The sequence below is a fragment of the Somniosus microcephalus genome, chromosome 8, assembly GCF_052327205.1.
Source record: "Somniosus microcephalus isolate GS21.2 chromosome 8, FLI_Smic_1.0, whole genome shotgun sequence".
Classification (NCBI taxonomy): Eukaryota; Metazoa; Chordata; class Chondrichthyes; order Squaliformes; family Somniosidae; genus Somniosus; species Somniosus microcephalus.
Genome location: NC_140994.1, coordinates 199,930,695 through 199,949,526, shown reverse-complemented (window position 1 = coordinate 199,949,526; position 18,832 = coordinate 199,930,695). Strand labels below are relative to the sequence as shown.

At 45.0% G+C, this 18,832-nt stretch overlaps 1 protein-coding gene across 8 annotated transcripts in view; it reads right to left on the bottom strand.

Annotated features, from left to right (window-relative positions):
* Nucleotides 1-18,832, bottom strand: part of LOC147114045 (kelch-like protein 3) — a 250,403-nt gene that overhangs the window by 140,643 nt on the left and 90,928 nt on the right. For all 8 annotated transcript variants that reach the window (XM_085995589.1, XM_085995588.1, XM_085995584.1 and 5 more), the window contains exon 2: nt 4,339-4,461. In XM_085995589.1, coding sequence (XP_085851715.1) covers nt 4,339-4,391 — 53 coding nt within the window. In that variant the 5' untranslated portion in view covers nt 4,392-4,461. The remainder of the gene's footprint in view (nt 1-4,338; nt 4,462-18,832) is intronic.

Below are 18,832 nucleotides of genomic sequence, written 5' to 3'. Positions count from 1 at the left end.
CATACCTGGGCAGTTTTCCACATTGTCGGATAGATGCCAGTGTTGTAGCTGTACTGGAACAGCTTGGCTAGAGGCGCAACTAGTTCTGGAGCGCAAGTCTTCAGCAAGACAGCCGGGATGTTGTCGGGGCAGACAGCCTTGTGACTAATTTAGTAAAGGGGTGGCAGTAATCCTACATATTGTACAACTCATCACCTTTTTACATTAAACAATAATAAACAGATATTTATCTAAAGGGCAAAAAGCGTAACTGCAGAAGGGAAGATTTTACATTTTCATAGTAATGGAAATGGGGAATATTTACAAACGAACCACCATTTTGTGTAAAGTATTTGTGCATTCATTTAATTCACAGGTTGTTGGTATTTCTAGAACAGATCTTCCTCCCTGCACCATGTCTCACACTCACCCACCCACCCACTCACCATCCGTTGTGTATACAATATACTGTACATATTCTTCAATCTGCTCCAATTCCTTACATAGTTAAGCAATATATATTGGAGCTGCCAGGTGTCTGGGGCAATAAACAGTGATGCTTGTTCTCGTATACATTGCTATCATAGTCATTTTCAGTGCAACTCTAACTTGTACATAAAAGGTTTGAAATAGCTGTTTTGTATTGACTCATTTTTGGATTATAGAGCACAGCAGTTAACAAGAAATGAAGAACTGTGCAGAATGAGTGGGAATTAGACTGGTTAGGCAGATTACATTTCCAAGTGGCTGGTGTCAGATAAAAAGTTCATCTGGGTTTTAATTGGTCAGTTGTACATACTGCTAATACCACCAGTGTGTAATTGTGAATCTATAATCATCAACTGACCATTTTTGCAGTGCTTCACTATGAGATCTATTCAGTAATTTGCCAATGTCAGAATTAAATGATTTGAAGATATTATGACAGAAAACACAAATGGCTTCCAATCAGCACCTTCCAACACCACTGCATCATCTCATTGAAACTTATAAAATTCTGACAGGACTGGACAGACTAGATGCAGGAAGGATGTTCCCGATGGTCGGGGAGTCCAGAACCAGGGGTCACAGTCTAAGGATAAGGGGTAAGCCATTTAGGACAGATGAGGAGGAATTTCTTCACCCAGAGAGTGGTGAACCTGCGGCATTCTCTACCACAGAAGGCAGTAGAGGCCAATTCATTAAATATATTCAAGAAGGAGTTAGATATATTTCTTAAGGCTAAAGGGATCAAAGGATATGGGGAGAAGGCAGGAACAGGGTACTGAGTTTGGATGATCAGCCATGATCTCACTGAATGGCGGAGTAGGCTCGAGGGGCCGAATGGCCTACTCCTGCTCCTATCTTCTATGTTTCTATGTTTATTTTGAGAGCAAAACTCACCATATGAGCAATCTCAACAATAACTGACATTTATATAAGCACCTTTAATGTAGAAAAATGTCCCAAGGCACTTCACAGAAACATAATCAAAAAAATGGTCACCAAGGCAAAGGAGATATTAGGAGTGATGACCAAAAGCTTCGCCAAAGAGGTGGATTTCTCAAGTGCAGACCTGCTCCATGGCACCCATTTTGGAACATTCATGAGTTGCAGTAGGGGGGGGGGGGCGGGGGGGAGAAATGAAATGAAAGAGCAAAGGCTGTATACATAGAATTCTAACTATGCCCCTGGTTACCCCTTATGCTGTTGTCTATGTTTCTGCAAGTCAGAGGATATTCTGACTGTACCACTCACACCTGATTGGGTGTAGGATCCAGTATAACACAGGAAGACACCAGTGCCCTGAAGGCCCTTCCCAGAAGGCCCTGGTTAACAAAAAAACTGCACAGTGGGAGTCAGCGTCTAATTGTACCACTCAGATCTGACTTGGAATATAACAACTTGCATTATATTATATCACGCCTTTAATGTAGTTAAACGTCAGAAAGTACTTCACAGGAGCGTTATCAAATAAAATTTGACACCGAGCAACATAAGGAGATATTAGGACAGGTGACCAAAAGTTCGGTCAGAAGAGGTGGGTTTTAAGGAGCATCTAAAAGGAGGAGCGAGGTAGAGAGGCGGAGAGGCTTAGGGAGAGAATTCTGAAACTTAGGGCCTAGGCAGCTAAATTCAAAAATAAAAAAGTGTTTGATAAATGAAATAAGACAGAGGATGCAGATTTACTACAACACGATGTCATTGATCAAACATGTGAGTATTTGAAACTGTCCAGCTGAAACATGATGGAAAGGGGGGGGGGGGGGGGGGTAAAAAAACACAAAAAATGTCATTGTGTAACCACAATTCAGTTCTGGAATGAGTAAACTACAATAACACTGAATAAGAAAGATCAAATTAATTAGTTTACTTGTAAAATCATTATTTTACCTGGTTGACTTAAGAATTATTTCAGATAATAGCATTTTTATTTTTAGATTTAAAAAGAGCTCCGATATGAATAGGCATTTAAATGAAGTGAATAGAAGAACTACTTTGTCAAACCCTAGGTAAAATATTGCGTGAACTAATAACTGTCCTACCTCAAGTAATACCTCAAACTTAACAATTCCAGAAATTGATCTGACACTTTTTGCAATACAATCAATTGATTAAGCTGTCAGAAAATAAAACCAGACAAAACAAGGGGAAAAAATTGGCAGATTTTCAACACAGAATCTCACCTCAGAAGGATGTTCTTTTTAGGTGTCTGTGTGACAAAAATTAAGTAATTCTGTCTAGTTTTGGTTTGATAGCCATCATCTTAAATCCTGTCACAATACTCTAAATCCAGTCCAAATATGCAAGTTTAAAAGCCAGGTCCAGTTAAAATCCTTGAACCCAGCCTAAATCCGTAATATTGCCAGATTGTGTCAGTTGCTCCAAGATTACAAGCTACAGGGAGGAATTAAGCCACACAACCTAAGCATAAATAATGCTGTGTATATGACTGACAGCTCCTTTATAAATCGAGTGGTCAGTGATTTAAATCCAAGGAGCACCGGCAACTGTTTGAGTACTTGGGCAAGTTGCATTGTTTAAATTGGAGAGAATCAGTTTGACTAGAACTAGGGGGCATAATCTAAGAATAAGGGGCTGCCCTTTCAAAACTGAGATGAGGAGAAACTTCTTCACTCAGAGGGTAGTAAATCTATGGAATTTGCTACCCCAGAGAGCTGTGGAAGCTGCAACATTAAATAAATTTTAAATGGAGATAGACAGTTTCCTAGCAGATAAGGGAATTAGGGGTTACGGGGAGAGGGCAGGGAAGTGGACGTGAGTCTAGATTCGGATCAGCCATGATCCTATTGAATGGCGGAGCAGGCCCGAGGGGCTGTATGGCCTACTCCTGCTCCTACTTCTTATGTTCTTATGAGTCAAGTTAAGCCAGAGTAACTCCCACAGTAGTGAGAAATAAAAAAAATTACTGTATATATGAAATATTAATTCAAAATAATAGTATAAAGATTGCAAACATGTGCTATTTTCCTGTTTAAGAGCAATTGTATAATTTCTACTGCAAATAGATATGTTGTAATCACTGCAATTTATTCACTATGCACTTATTGTTAAATTAATTCACTTGATAATTAAAGTCTGAATCAAGGTCTGATGTGATGCTCTATTGTTTTTCAAAGAAAAATGCTGCGGAGGCATAGGATAATTCCAGTACCTAAAGTGATTAATGGAAAGGTTTTTTCTGTGTGTTAACCTAGGCACACTACCAAAAGTTTACCTAGATATTAAGGCTAGTGAAGATACCCTGAAGGTCAGCGAATTGCGACTCACCTTGGAGAATGATGTAAAACACAGCTGAAAAATCTAAAGTAGGATAGAAAAGTCTCAAACACAACATCAAGCTAATAGCTACTTTGACCCAAAATGCCCAAAACTGCTAATGACATGACTGTACCTATTCAATATAAAAGGAAAAAGCTTATTCTGCAGATGAGCATTATTACTGGTAAGTGTTCACCTGTAGATTGTGTCCATATACTTTAGTTTTTGAAAACAGTTGCTGTGTAAAATATCTGTACTAACTGAACTCCTTCAGGAGTTTTTCCAATCATCCACTTCATTCAAAGTGGACCGTTCGAACTAAAAAAAGTAAACGGACTCTCTAGAAGACTTCAAGGTTAAAAAAAGATGAGAGAAAATAAAATACAGCATAAATTACTCGCAGATAACCAACAATGCTGGCAGAACCCTAGGAACCAGCGAGCCTTCTGCGCCTGGGAATAGCACATTGTGATCGCCTGGGGATAGCACATTGTGATCGGAGATGGGGGAGGAGGAAAAGGAGAAAAGAGACCCAAGAGTGACGAAGAGAAGTGAATCAAACAAAACACAGGGAGGAAACTTTTTTTTTAAAGTTACCTTCGCAGTTCATTCATGACTTTGAAGGCTTTCATCATATGAAAAGGATTCATAGTAACCGGTGCCTGATCCTTATCATCTTCATTCAGATCCACAGTTCGTGCTGGTGAGGACTTGGCACTGCTGTTTATGTAAATGTGAAAATATACATTTAGAGAGAAGTGAAAAATAAAACAAGAATACACGAGAACATCATTAAATGGGTATTGTCTTTATCATAAGGAGGGAGAATTGTTAAAACAGCCAAATGTCAGTTCTATCACAATGACACTTTAGGTGACAAGTTAAGCATGTGGCAAAAAAAACGACTATAAGAACAACTTGCATTTATATAATGCCTTTTAACGTAGTAAAACATCCCATGGTGTTTATGTCTCTTCGATAACAAGCTGTTTAATACTTTGTGTTTTTAACAAATGATACTCATACTTTTTATCCCTCTGACATTCTCCAAATTAACTAACTCTATCAGTCAGCAATGGTTGCAATACTGCTGGTGAACATAGAGCCAAGAAAAAAAACCTCAAAACTGAAACAAATCAATAGCCCAAATTCACAGCTTTGTCTGTGAAACTACACAAAAATGAAAAAGGTTCGTCTATCCCCAGGCAGTAAGGACACATGCTGTTAAGCAAAAAGATCAATGGGGCTGAATACTTTCTCAGACATTTATCATCTGTACCAGATCGGGAGGTCCCGCGCAGGCCGCTCACCAGCTGCAGCTGCTGAAGATACCGCGCGTGCGTGGCCGCAGCAAATTTAAAAGGGACCACACACCAAAAAAAAATTAGAGGGAACATTGCCCACAATACTTCCAGTTTCATGATCAACTTGGCTACATAACTTCTCAAAACCAAATGTACAAAGTATAAAAGTTAGGGTAAAGGCAACTGAAATGTTATCACCTACTTACAGTTGCTAATCAAATAACTTTCTCCAAATATTGCCAAGCTATATCCTCCATAGAAAAATAAATGGCAGTTTTTAAGTTGTAACTTTTTCCCTTCTGCATAATAATTATAGTAAGTTAGTGTTTACAAAAGTACAGAAAACTCCCAGAACATTGAATCAATTAACAAACAGAAAGGTGTCAAGTTGGTAGAAATTTCAATAAAGTATTTTCAAGTTATTAAGATGACAATAACTTTTGTGGAAACATTCATTTGCATAGCCTAACACTCCTTTTGGAAAGAAAACCAGAATCTGCCTTTGTGAAGTCTTTACTGGCAGAGGAACACATACAAATAGAAGGACGTATTTCATATCTTTATAAACAATTACAAAAGGAAGATAGAGTCTGCTGAAATAAAGCTATCTACAACGTTAAGATTGTTAGAAATCCAATTGTGTTTTCTGGTAAGTGTCAAATTCATGACACCTTACATTCCAGGCTACATTTGCTCCGCATAAAACTTGCTGGTCAGAACATCATGCCCACCTGCTGAAGGATAGTTGGAGAGAAATTCGCAATAATTTAATGCAGGTCCGCGGAGATGTAAACTTACTTTTTTTTGTCCTTTTCTCACCATTTCCCTCCCTCCCCTTCTGAAGTCATCGACTCCTTGTTGGGACTGGTTCATGGGACAGACTGCACTCAGTAACTTACCCAAGTGGCCATTATCCATCTGTGAACCTTCAGAGTGAGTGTTGGCAGTGGGAATTATAACCAGAGTCAGATTACCCAACCCCAGTCTACAGTTCAAGCCAGGGTCGCTGGATAGGAATTACGAGTGGAAACCCTGCAAGATTTACCATTTCCTAACCCAGGGAACTGAAGCAAATTGAAGCACCTCCACCTTACATCAAACTTGAGGCCTTCCTAGGCTGGAAAGCCAGACAAACAGCACCATTACACAAACACCATATTAGAGAGGGGGAATATAAAAATTAAACTGCATCTGCTACACAAGCCATATTCTTCTACTCTGGAGAACAAAGGTAATTAACCAGAACTCCAGAATGTTTATTCATCTCCCAGATCTACTAATATCCATAAACAGTCGAGCATCCTTTTTTTTTTTATAAACGCATTCTCGGGATGTGGGTGTTGCTGGCATGGCCGGCATTTATTGCCCATCCCTAGTTGCCCTCAAGAAGGCGGGAAGGCGATGGTGGGCCTTTTTCTTGAACCACTGCAGTTCACATGGTGAAGGTGCTCCTATAACGGATTTTGACCCAGTGATGATAAAGGAACAATGATATATGTCTAAGTCAGGATGGTGTGTGTGACTTGGAGGTGATGGTGTTCCCATACAACTGCTGCCCTTGTCCTAAGTGGTGAAGGTCAGGGTTTGGGAGGTGCTGCAGAAGAACCCTTAGCTATGAATAGCACACACTGCAGCCACAGTACTCCGGTGGTGGAGGGAGTGGATGAAGCGCCAATCAAGCAACTGCTTTGGCATGGATGTGTTAAGCTTCGAGTGTTGCTCCAGCTGCATCCATCCAGGCAAGTAGTCCATCACACACCTGACTTGTGCCATTTCTAACACTATAAAACTTAAAAAGATAAATGATTTTAAATGAGTGGAATCTTCAGGCTGTTTAATTCAGGCTACCATCTGTGAAAAGCTCTCTAAATTCTAAACAACAAAAAGCAGTAAAAATCTAAGACATGCAAAGGGCAGTTTTAGACACACTATAAAAACAATCAAGATTATGTTTGCAAATGTTTAAAGCCATGGGAGAGGAATGGTCTTTGCTGAGATTTGTAATTTACTTTACCATTTCATTCTAAAATTTCAAATTCCTCCTCATGATTACTACACTGAATCCTAATAAACATATAAATAATTTACCAAGTAAGTTAATGCTTGGAACATGATTCTGTTTAAATCTGAATCCCTACTGGTTGGCAATGGTACACCAGAATGCTATGCTTGAATCAGTTATCTATTTAGCCAGATTTACTCATCAAAAACAAAATCAGCACACAAAATATATTTTAAAACTAAAGGGAGAAAGATCACCGAGTTTCCTGTTCATATCTACGGCATATGGAGAAGTGGCTCAACCCCAGAAAAACAAAGGATTACGTACACTATTTGGATACATCCCTTCTCTATAAGTCAAATATGTAACATATATAGTATACCGCGCAGTATTGGGAAATGTACACCACTGTAAGCAGAGCAGTTACTGTAGAAAAAACTTGCACTATTTCTATGACAGGCTCTTGAGCAGTCAATTTTTAAAAATAAATTTCATTAATAATATCAAAGCTCTCGCGGTCGTACAGTCTGCTGAGTTAGCAAATCTTAGTCAGGGCCGCAACTGGTCCCAGAGCACTGGGCTGGGGGAAATCAGTCAGAATTCTCACTTCCGACAGTCCATGATGAAAAGTGCCTATGTGGACCATGGCGAGAACAGGATTAGTCTTATAATGATGCCCGTCATGGACGAATGGCCTACACTATCTACATTTGCAGATGAATAATGGCCACCCAGCAAAATACCAGATACTAATGTTGATGCGCTATCAATTACTCATAAAAGACTGAGAGTTAAGAGAGTAACTAAAGGCTTTTATTAACAAAAGAATGAAGGTCTGCCTCGAGTGGTCGACCGGTCCAGAAATACAAAGGGCTGGGGAGCAGTCACCTTTATACTAGGACTTGTGGGAGGAGTCAGCCGAGGCATGTCCAGGCATGTACACAGTGGAATACAAACAGTGGTTTACCACATTCACCCCTTGTTTAAAATTGAGACCGGCGGGGTGAAGTGTATTAAAAGTTAGTGTATTGGAGTCTCTCCGGAGGTCTTGTCTGCCGCTGTGATCGGCGTGGCGACGGCAGGGGTAGTGGAGCTTCCGGCGTCGAGTCCTGCGTGGGCTGTGGCACAGGCGTGTCATCCTCGTAGATGTCGAGCGGGTCGCGGGGCCCAGGCCTGCCGTCCGCTGGGGCTGGATATCGGATCGTGGGGGGGGGGGGGTGGTAGTGAGTAGTGGGTTACTGCGGCCCCCGAGGGTGCAAGGTCTCTTATGGAGACTGTGTCCTCCCGCCCGTCCGGGTATGCAATGTAAGCATACTGGGGGTTGGCGTGGAGGAGGTCGACCCTCTCGACCAGGGGGTCCGTTTTATGGGTCCTCACGTGCCTTCTCAGTAGGACCGGCCCTGGGGACGTCAGCCATGGCGGTAGCGATGTCCCCGATGTGGACTTCCTTGGGAAGACAAACATTTTCTCATGAGGGGTGGCGTTAGTGGCAGTGCAGAGCAGTGACCGAATAGAGTGGAGCGCATCGGGGAGCACATCCTGCCAGCGGGAGGTTGGAAGGCCCCTAGACTTTAAGGCTAGCAGGGCGGCCTTCCAAACTGTCGCATTTTCTCTTTCCACCTGTCCGTTCCCCCGGGGGTTGTAACTGGTGGTCCTGCTTGTGGCAATACCCCTAGTTAGCAGGTACTGACGGAGTTCGTCGCTCATAAACGATGAGCCCCGGTCGCTATGGATATAGCTGGGGAAACCGAACAGGGTGAAGAGGTCGTTCAGACATTTAATGACCGTGGCACTGGTCATGTCCGGGCAGGGGATGGCGAACGGGAGTACTCATCAATAATATTGAGGAAGTACACATTGCGGTCGGAGGAGGGGAGAGGCCCTTTAAAATCAACGCTCAGGCGCTCGAAGGGGCGAGTGGCTTTTATCAGGTGGGCCCTGTCTGGTCTATAAAAGTACGGTTTGCACTCAGCGCAGACTTGGCAGTTCCTGGTCATGGTCCTGACCTCCTCAATGGAGTAAGGCAGGTTGCGGGCCTTGATGAAATGGAAGAACCTGGTGACCCCCGGGTGGCAGAGGTCATTGTGGAGGGCCCGCAGTCTATCGATCTGCGCGCTGGCGCAGGTGCCACGCGATAGCGCATCCGGGGGTTCATTGAGCTTCCCGGGCCGGTACAAGATCTCGTAATTGTAGGTGGAAAGTTCGATTCTCCACCTCAAGATCTTGTCATTTTTGATTTTGCCCCTCTGCTTGTTGTTAAACATGAAAGCAACTGAACGTTGGTCAGTGAGCAGGGTAAATCGTTTTCCGGCCAGGTACTGCCTCCAATGACGCACAGCCTCCACAATCGCCTGGGCCTCCTTCTCAACAGCGGAGTGTCTGGTCTCCGGGCCTTGGAGGGTTCGTGAAAAGGCGGCCACGGGTCTCCCCGCCTGATTGAGGGTAGCGGCCAGGGCAAAGTCGGACGCTTCGCTTTCCACCTGGAAGGGGATGGATTCGTCCACTGCGTGCATGGTGGCTTTGGCAATGTCTTCCTTGATACGATGGAAGGCTAAGCGGGCCTCTGCCGTCAAGGGAAAAAGAGGTGGACTTGATCAGCGGATGGGCCTTGTCCGCATAGTAGGGGACCCACTGGGCATAATAGGAGAAAAACCCTAGGCACCTCTTCAGGGCCTTGAGGCAGTGGGAGTTCCATAAGGGGACGCATCCGGTCGGGGTCGGGGCCGATGACTCCGTGTTCCACAACACAGCCAAGGATGGCGAGGCGGTTTGTGCGGAATATGCACTTCTCCTTGTTATACGTCAGGTTCAGGAGTTGGGCGGTGCGGAGGAATTTTTCGGGTTTGCGTCATGGTCCTGCAAGTCACGGCCGCAGATGGTCACATTGTCCAGATATGGGAAAGTGGCCTGCAACGAATTTTGATCTACCATCCGGTCCATCTCCCTTTGGAAGACGGAGACCCCGTTGGTGACGCCAAAGGGAACCCTAAGGAAGTGGTAGAGGCGGCTGTTTGCCTCAAAGGCAGTATACTGGCGGTCCTCAGGGCGGATAGGGAGCTGGTGGTACGCAGATTTCAGGTCAATGGTCGAGAAGACGCGGTACTGCGCGATCTGGTTGACCATATCAGCTATGCGGGGGAGTGGGTAGGCGTCCAGCAGGGTGTAGCGATTTATTGTCTGGCTGTAGTCGATGACCAGGCGCTGCTTCTCGCCGGTCTTAACGACCACAACCTGGGCTCGCCAGGGGCTGGTGCTGCCCTCAATAATCCCTTCCTTCAGGAGCCGCTCCACTTCGGTTTTAATGAAAACCCTGTCCCCGGCACTGTATCGCCTGCTCTTTGTGGCGATGGGCTTACAGTCGGGGGTGAGGTTAGCAAACAGTGGGGGGGGGTGACTCTGAGTGTGGAGAGGTTGCACCTGGTGCGCGGCAGGCAGTTTGGGAGCTGCTGGCTGTGGACTGTGAGTGGGGGTAGGGGTCCACCGTACGCCATCGTAACACTTTTAAGGTGGCACTGAAAATCTAACCCCAGCAGGACGGCAGCGCAGAGGTCGGGCAGGACCAGAAGTTTAAAATGATCGTACACGGTCCCGTCTACTACGAGTGTCACTACGCAGTAGCCGCCGATGTCCGCCGACTGGGACTCGGAGGCCATAGAAATCCGCTGGTGCGCAGGCAGGACTGGGAGGGAGCAACGCCGCACCGTGTCGGGGTGGATGAAGCTCTCCGTGCTCCCAGAGTCAAAAAGGCAGATTGTATCGTGGCCATTTACCTTAATGTCCATTGTGGAACTGGCCAGCTGGTGCGGTCTCGCTTGGTCCAGTGTAACGGATGCCAGCGTAGGGGTCGGTGTGTCGCTGCGGGTATCAGGTGAGGCGGTGTTGGGGGCCTGCTGCGTTCCGGCTGTCGTCCAAGATGGCGGCGTCCATGATCCCCATGTGGCTGGAGGCGTCCAAAATGGCTGCTGTACCGGTGGTTCGCACATGGCCGGGGAGGCCCAAGATGGCGGCCCGCATGGCCCACACGCGGCGCTGCTGGGGTTCGGGGTGGCTTTGGCCCTGCAGGCGTTAGCGTCGTGTCCCTTCTTCCCGCAGCCCGAGCAGATCGCGTTTTTCGCCGGGCAGCGCGCTCTGGGGTGTTTTGCCTGGCCACAGAAGTAGCATTTCTGGCCTTGGGACACTGCTGCGGTAGTTGGGCCGTTGCTGGGGTGTGGCTGGGGTGGCACGGCGCTATGAGGCGGTCCTACCGTGTCCCAGGCTGTCATTCCCCGCGGCGTCCACGGTGCAGAGGAGTAGGCATCCATCCCCCGGTAGGCTGCATCCAATGATAGTGTGAGTTCAGAGGCCTTGTTGAGGTCGAGGTCACTCTGCTCCAACAGTCGCTGTCGGGTGTAATTGGATCTGTGGCCCGCTACAAAAGCGTCCCGGATAAGTTCCTCTGTGTACACGGCGGCCTTTACATCCTTACAACCACAGGCCCGGCCAAGCACAGACAGTGCCCGAAGGTATTCCACGGTCGATTCCCCAGGTTGTTGTTTACGACTCCCCAGAAGGTGCCTGGCGTACACTTCGTTCACTGGGCGCGTGTACTGGTCCTTGAGGAGCTTGATAGCGTCCGCGTACGAGGTCGCGTCTTGGATGACCGAGTACACTCGGTGGTTCACTTTGGAGGTCAGGACATCCAGTTTGTCCTCGTCCGATTTGATTGCTGCGGAGGCGGTCAGGAATTTTTCGAAACACTTAAGCCAGTGAGTAAACTTGGTGGATGAGTCCGCCTCCCGATGATCTAAGTCCAGGCATGCTGGTGTGAGGATCTTCTCCATTATAAAAATTTTGTTAATAAAATTGATGCGCTATCAATTACTCATAAAAGACTGAGAGTTAAGAGAGTAACTAAAGGCTTTTATTAACAAAAGAATGAAGGTCTGCCTCGAGTGGTCGACCGGTCCAGAAATACAAAGGGCTGGGAAGCAGTCACCTTTATACGAGGACTTGTGGGAGGAGTCAGCCGAGGCATGTCCAGGCATGTACACAGTGGAATACAAACAGTGGTTTACCACAAATGTCATCTGTTATTGGATATTTGTGGGCATGGGAGATGTGGGGATGGATGTATATTCAACAGATGCTAATCAAACCGAAATGGCCTCTATCTGCACTGTGGGGATTCTGTGATTCTGTGAAACCATGCCCCAATAAAGAGATAACATCTTTTGGAGAGGAGTGAAAATAGTATAGATAAATTGTTAGAAAATCCCACTTAGACCAAAAGGATCAGACTGTAGTTGCACCTGAAATGAACGACATGCAAATTATGTTGAAATGTTTTAGAAGAGAAATATGATGCCTCGATAGTTGGCACAAAGTTGTTCGTTTTAAACCTACTGTAATCAGCAACACAAGCAAAATTGTTTCAAACTGTCATTTCTGGAATTAGGTGTTGCTCAGGTTAAATCAGACAGATTCTGACAAGTCATTCCCAATGGGCTGGTTTCTTTTAAACTTGTGACCCAAATAATCGTGACACATGTAACACATTTCTAAAAGACACAGCCAATTCCGTGATCCTGCACTCCCACTGGGTAATAAGCCGTGCTCAAAGAGAGGATGGGGCGGACAACATAGTAGTGTCCATTTCTTCATAACTTATATTTCTATAGCTCTTGTTACAGACACCTCAAAGCGCAGTGGATAGCTGGTGAACACCATGGAGAGATGGGAGGTGGGCAAGAAAGAGGAGAGCGGTCAAAAGAATGATCGAAGTGAAGGGTCTTACAGAAGTTTCCGAAGACAAAGGCGAAGGAGCTCCAGAGGGCAGGGCAAAGTGGCTGAAGGAACAAGTAAAAGACAAAGTAGGCTAGCATTGGAACATCGCAGAGACGTAGGAAGAGCGGGCAAAACCATGAAGGAATTTCAAGATAAGGAAGAGAATCTTAAAGTTGATTCTCTGAAACACAGGAAGCCAGCGGAGCTTCAGGAAAACAGGGGTGTTGGGATTATGGGCCTTGGTGCAGTTGTGGTAATGGTCCACAGAACCTAGATGACTTGTCTGACTAACCCTTTCCTTACAAGATCAGTGATGACAAGGTCAAGGAGTAGTAGCATGTGGGAGAGTCAATGTGGAAGGCAGGAGGGCAAGGAAATCGACTATGGAATGAGGAGAGCGAATTTGTGGTGTTTGAAATTATCGAGGATGAAAGAAAGGTCTTTCAGTACAGAGACTGAGAGTAGACAGGTGAGAATTAAAAGAAATGTTGTAGTGGTAGGGGATAGATAGGGCCAGAAATTGGTGAACGGGGCTTGCCGCGCGTGCAAGCCCCGTATATGCACTTACCCCGCGCTACTGCCGATCAGCTCCAGGGACGCCTGGACTTGGTGTTTGAAAAAGAAGAATCCCGGGCAGCGTATGACGTCACGCCGCCCAGGAGTGCAGCCAGCGCGAAGCAGTGCAAGTGAGACACGCCCCTTGAGGTCTCAGTTTCACTGGACACGCCCCCAATGTTTCTGTCAAGCTGCGAAGCATTTTTACATGCAAAGCAGCAGTTTAAATAGGTTTTTGGAAGTTTTTTGAAGATTTTGGTAACTTTTATAAACTTTTTAAAATGTTTACATTATTTTGAGTAATCTGAAGTAGTTTTAAAGAGAATTAAAGCAATTTAAAGACTTTTAAAAGCCCTAAAAGAATTTTTTTAATTCCATTTATTTATTTAGCAATGTCCTTTGGGGAACTGTATGAAGTGGTGGAAGGATTTATGGCCATGATTAACGCTCATTCCGTGACCGTAACCATCTTTGAACCAGCCATTAGGGCGGTTAGTCCTATGGCGGGAGGGCTTTACGGGCTCCCACAAGCTATACAAGGAGAGGGGGCCACCCACACCCACGGACGCAAATATCCCACTGGATGTCAACCCAGAATTTAGAGCCGGAGCTCCGACTCCACTTGCCGGGACTGTCTGGAGCGGGGTTCGAAACCCTACCCTGATCTGGCCCAGCGGCGGGGATCCTACCGCTATGACAAAGGCCCAATCCGATTAGCAACGTGAAATGGCAGCATAGGGCTCCAGTCACGGGGAGGGAAAAGGCGCAGGAAACGTATGGGTGTCACCTTTTGTGCGGAGTGGGCCTTTTGCGTAGCAGTAAGCATCCCCGCCGCTGGGCCAGAAGGAGTAGGGTTTTGAACCCCACTCCAGACAGTCCCGGCAAGTGGAGTCGGAGCTCCAACTTTAAATTCTGGGTGGACATCCAGCGGGATACTTGCGTCCGTGGGTGTTGGTGGCCCCCCCCCCCCCCTCAGATGGGTTGTGGGAGCCCGTAAAACCCTCCCGCCATAGGACTAACCACCCTAATGGCTGGTTCAAAGATGGTTACGGTCACGGAATGAGCGTTAATCACGGCCATAAATCCTTCCACCACTTCATACAGTTCCCCAAAGGGAACAGTGTGAGGATACGTACGATGATGACCTCTTGCGCAATGCACCTCCTTGGACCCTCAGTCGCAGATGCGAGGGGGCAAGTCGTGCAATTGTTAAATTTTTCATTTTATTGACATGTAAAATGTTGGCCCAGTAATTCCCTTCCAAATGCGCGAGTACGGTCGGGGTACTTACGCATCTGGCCGGATGAAATGCCGGTTTTCAGCATGCACAGTGCATGTGGGGAAAACCGGCATTTCCTGTCCTCTGAACGAAGGGGTTCAGAGGCAGAACGCGTGCGACTGCACAGGCAGCGCGTGCACAGTATAATTCGCCGCTTTCATTAATGCTTTCAGTGAGGTCAAGTCATTACAACTTACACATGAAAAAAGCATGGGTACAGTTGCTCCAGGGGCTGCGGAGGAAGATATTTATTATCGTGGAGCTTCTGAAAGTATGTATGTCTGTATATATTCCTTTGCGTGTTATGTATATATTCCTTTACTTATGTGTGTGAATGTATTATTTAATTACGACTTTCAGAGAAAGTAACTTATTGGAAAATCATAATTAAAAACATATTCATACACATTAGTAAAGGAATATAAAACATACATACATATACGTAAAGGAATATATGTGGACATACATACATAACTCATTCTCACATTCCATTCACACAGCCACAATTGCTCCTTCTACCTACCGTTCTGAAAAACCTTTAAAAAAAAAAATTAACTTTATAACTTACTTAAAATTTCTTAAAATAACTTCCCTCCCTTTCCCAAACAAAAATATTGCATTTCAGAAGCTCCACGATAAAATATATCTTCCTCCGCAGCCAATGAACAACTTTACACTTGCTTTTTTCAAGTGTAACTTCTAAGGACTTACCCTCACTGAATCCATCATTGAAATCCTCAAAGTTCACTGCGCAAGCGCTGCCTGTGCAGTCGCACGCGCTGTGAATAGACCTCGGGTCTGGAAATGCCGGCGTTCCCCACATGCGCTGTTCCTGCTGAACGCCGGCATTTCCAACGGCCAAATGCGCGAGTACCCCGACCGTACTCACGCTTCTGGCCGTGAATTTCTGGCCCATTGAGTTCTTTGCAGCCGAGAGCGAGAGTCCCGAAGGCTGTGTTGCCTGCCCGGTGCCAGGGTTAAGGACATCTCCTCTGGACTGGGGAGAAACTTGGAGTGGGAGGGGGAGGATCCAGTTGTCGTGGTCCATGTTGGTACCAACGACATAGATAGGACAAGGAAGTAGGTTCTGCTGAGGGAGTTTGAGCAGCTAGGGGCCAAATTAAAAAGCAGAACCACAAGGGTAATAATCTCTGGATTATTACCTGAGCCACGAGCGAATTTGGCTAGGACAAATAAAATTAGAGAGTTAAATGCGTGGCTCAAAGACTGGTGTGGGAGAAATGGGTTTTGCTTCCTGGGACACTGGCACCAGTACTGGGGCAGGAGGGAGCTGTTCCGTCGTGACGGGCTTCACTTGGCCAGTGCTGGGACTAGAGTCCTGGCGGATCATATAACTAGGGCTGTAGAGAGGGCTTTAAACTAACTAGTGGGGGGGAGGTTCCTAGAGAGCAAATAATAAAAATGACAACAGAGAAGGTAATAGACTTAGGTAGCAGTGGGGAAATTAAAAACCAGAGCGTATCAGGAAGGGGCAGAAGGTATGGAGTAAAAGGTAAATTAATAAAAAGGGCAAAAGCAGGAACTAAGTGTCACAAAACATCTTTGAAAGTTCTCTATCTGAATGCACGTAGCATTCGTAACAAAATAGATGAGTTAATGGCACAAATAACTACATATGGGTATGATCTTGTGGCCATTACAGAAACATGGCTGCAGGGTGACAATGCCTGGGAATTAAACATACCAGGTTATTTAACGATCAGGAAGGACAGGCAGGAAGGGGAGGTGGGGTGGCTATGTTAATAAAGGAAGGAATCACTAATACAGAGAAATGATATTGGGTCAAAAGATCAGGATAATGAAACAGTTTGGGTGGAGGTAAGGAATAATAAGGGGAAAAGAACACTAGTGGGCGTAGTCTATAGGCCTCCGAACAGTGGCAACTCTGTTGGACGGAGTATCAATCAGGAAATAGTTGAGGCTTGTAATAAGAGAACATCTATAATTATGGGGGATTTCAACTATCATATTAATTGGACAAATCAAATTGGGCAGAGCATCCTTGAGGATGAGTTCATTGAGTGTATTAGGGATGGGTTTCTTGAGCAGTATGTAACTGAACCGACCAGGGGGCAAGCAACCTTAGATCTGGTCCTGTGCAACGAGACGGGATTAATTAAAAATGTCCTAGTAAAGGATCCCCTTGGAATGAGTGACCATAACATGGTTGAATTCCATATTCAATTAGAGGGTGAGAAGGTTGGATCTCAAACAAGTGTGCTAAGCTTGAATAAAGGAGACTATGAAGGTATGAGAGCGGAATTGAGTAGAGTGGATTGGGAAAATAGATTAAAGGGTAAGACGATACATGATCAGTGGTGTACATTCAAGGAGTTATTTTACAACTTCCAAAAAATATATATTCCACTGAGAAGAAAAGGGTGTAAAAGAAAAGACAGCCATCCGTGGCTAAGTAAAGAAATTAAGGATAGTATTCGACTAAAAACAAGGGCATATAAGGTAGCCAAATCTAGTGGGAGGATAGAGGATTGGGAAAACTTTAAAAGACAGCAAAAAATAACAAAAAGATTGATTAAGAAAGGGAAGATAGATTATGAAAGTAAATTAGCAAAAAATATAAAAACAGATAGTAAGAGTTTTTATAGTTATATAAAAAGAAAAAGGGTGGCTAAAGTAAATGTTGGTCCCTTAGAGGATGAGACCGGGAAATTAATGGTGGGAAATATGAAGATGGCAAAAACACTGAATGAATATTTTACATCAGTCTTTACAGTAGAAGACACTAAGAATATCCCAACACTGGACAAACATGGGGCTAAAGGGGGGGGGGGGGGGGGGGAGGAGCTAAACACAATCAAAATCACTAAGGAAGTGGTACTCGGTAAAATAATGGGACTCAAGGCGGATAAATCACCTGGACCTGATGGCTTACATCCTAGGGTCTTGAGGGAAGTGGCGGTAGGGATTGTGGATGCATTGGTAATAATTTTCCAAAACTCCCTGGACTCGGCAAAGGTCCCGGCAGACTGGAAAACTGCTAATGTAACACCCTTATTTAAAAAGGGCAGTAGACAGAAGGCTGGAAACTATAGACCAGTTAGCCTAACATCTGTGGTAGGTAAAATTTTGGAGTCCATTATTAAGAAGACAGTAACAGGACATTTGGATAATCATAATTTAATAGGACAAAGTCAGCATGGTTTTATGAAGGGGAAGTCATGTTTGACAAATTTGCTGGAGTTCTTTGAGGAAGTAACATATAGGGTGGATAAAGGGGAACCAGTGGACGTAGTGTATTTAGACTTCCAAAAGGCATTTGACAAGGTGCCACACAAAAGATTATTGCTTAAGATAAAAAATCACGGGATTGGGGGTAATATTCTGGCATGGATAGAGGATTGGCTATCTAACAGAAGGCAGAGAGTTGGGATAAATGGTTCATTCTCAGACTGGCAATCAGTAACTAGTGGTGTTCCGCAGGGGTCAGTGCTGGGTCCCCAACTCTTTACAATTTATATTAACAATTTGGAGGAGGGGACCGAGTGTAACATATCAAAGTTTGCAGATGATACTAAGATGGGAGGGAAAGTAGTGAGTGAGGAGGACATAAAAAACCTGCAAGGGGACATCGACAGGCTAAGTGGGCAGAGATTTGGCAGATGCATTACAATACTGGAAAGTGTGAGGTTATGCACTTTGGCAGGAAAAATCGTAGAGCAAGTTATTATCTTAATGGCAAGAAACTGGAAAGTACTGAAGTACAAAGGGATCTGGGGGTCCTGGTGCACGAAACTCAAAAGGTTAGTATGCAGGTGCAGCAAGTGATTAAGAAGGCCAATGGAATGTTGGCTTTCATTGCTAGGGGGATAGAATATAAAAATAGGGAGGTATTGCTTCAGTTGTACAAGGTATTGGTGAGGCCGCACCTGGAATACTGCGTACAGCTTTGGTGTCCATACTTAAGAAAGGACATACTTGCTCTCGAGTCAGTACAAAGAAGGTTCACTCGGTTAATCCCGGGGATGAGGGGATGGACATATGAGGAGAGGTTGAGTAGGTTGGGACTCTACTCATTGGAGTTCAGAAGAATGAGAGGCGATCTTATTGAAACATATAAGATTGTGAAGGGGTCGGATCGGGTGGATGCGGGGAAGATGTTCCCGATGATGGGTGAAACTAGAACTAGGGGGCATAGTCTTAGAATAA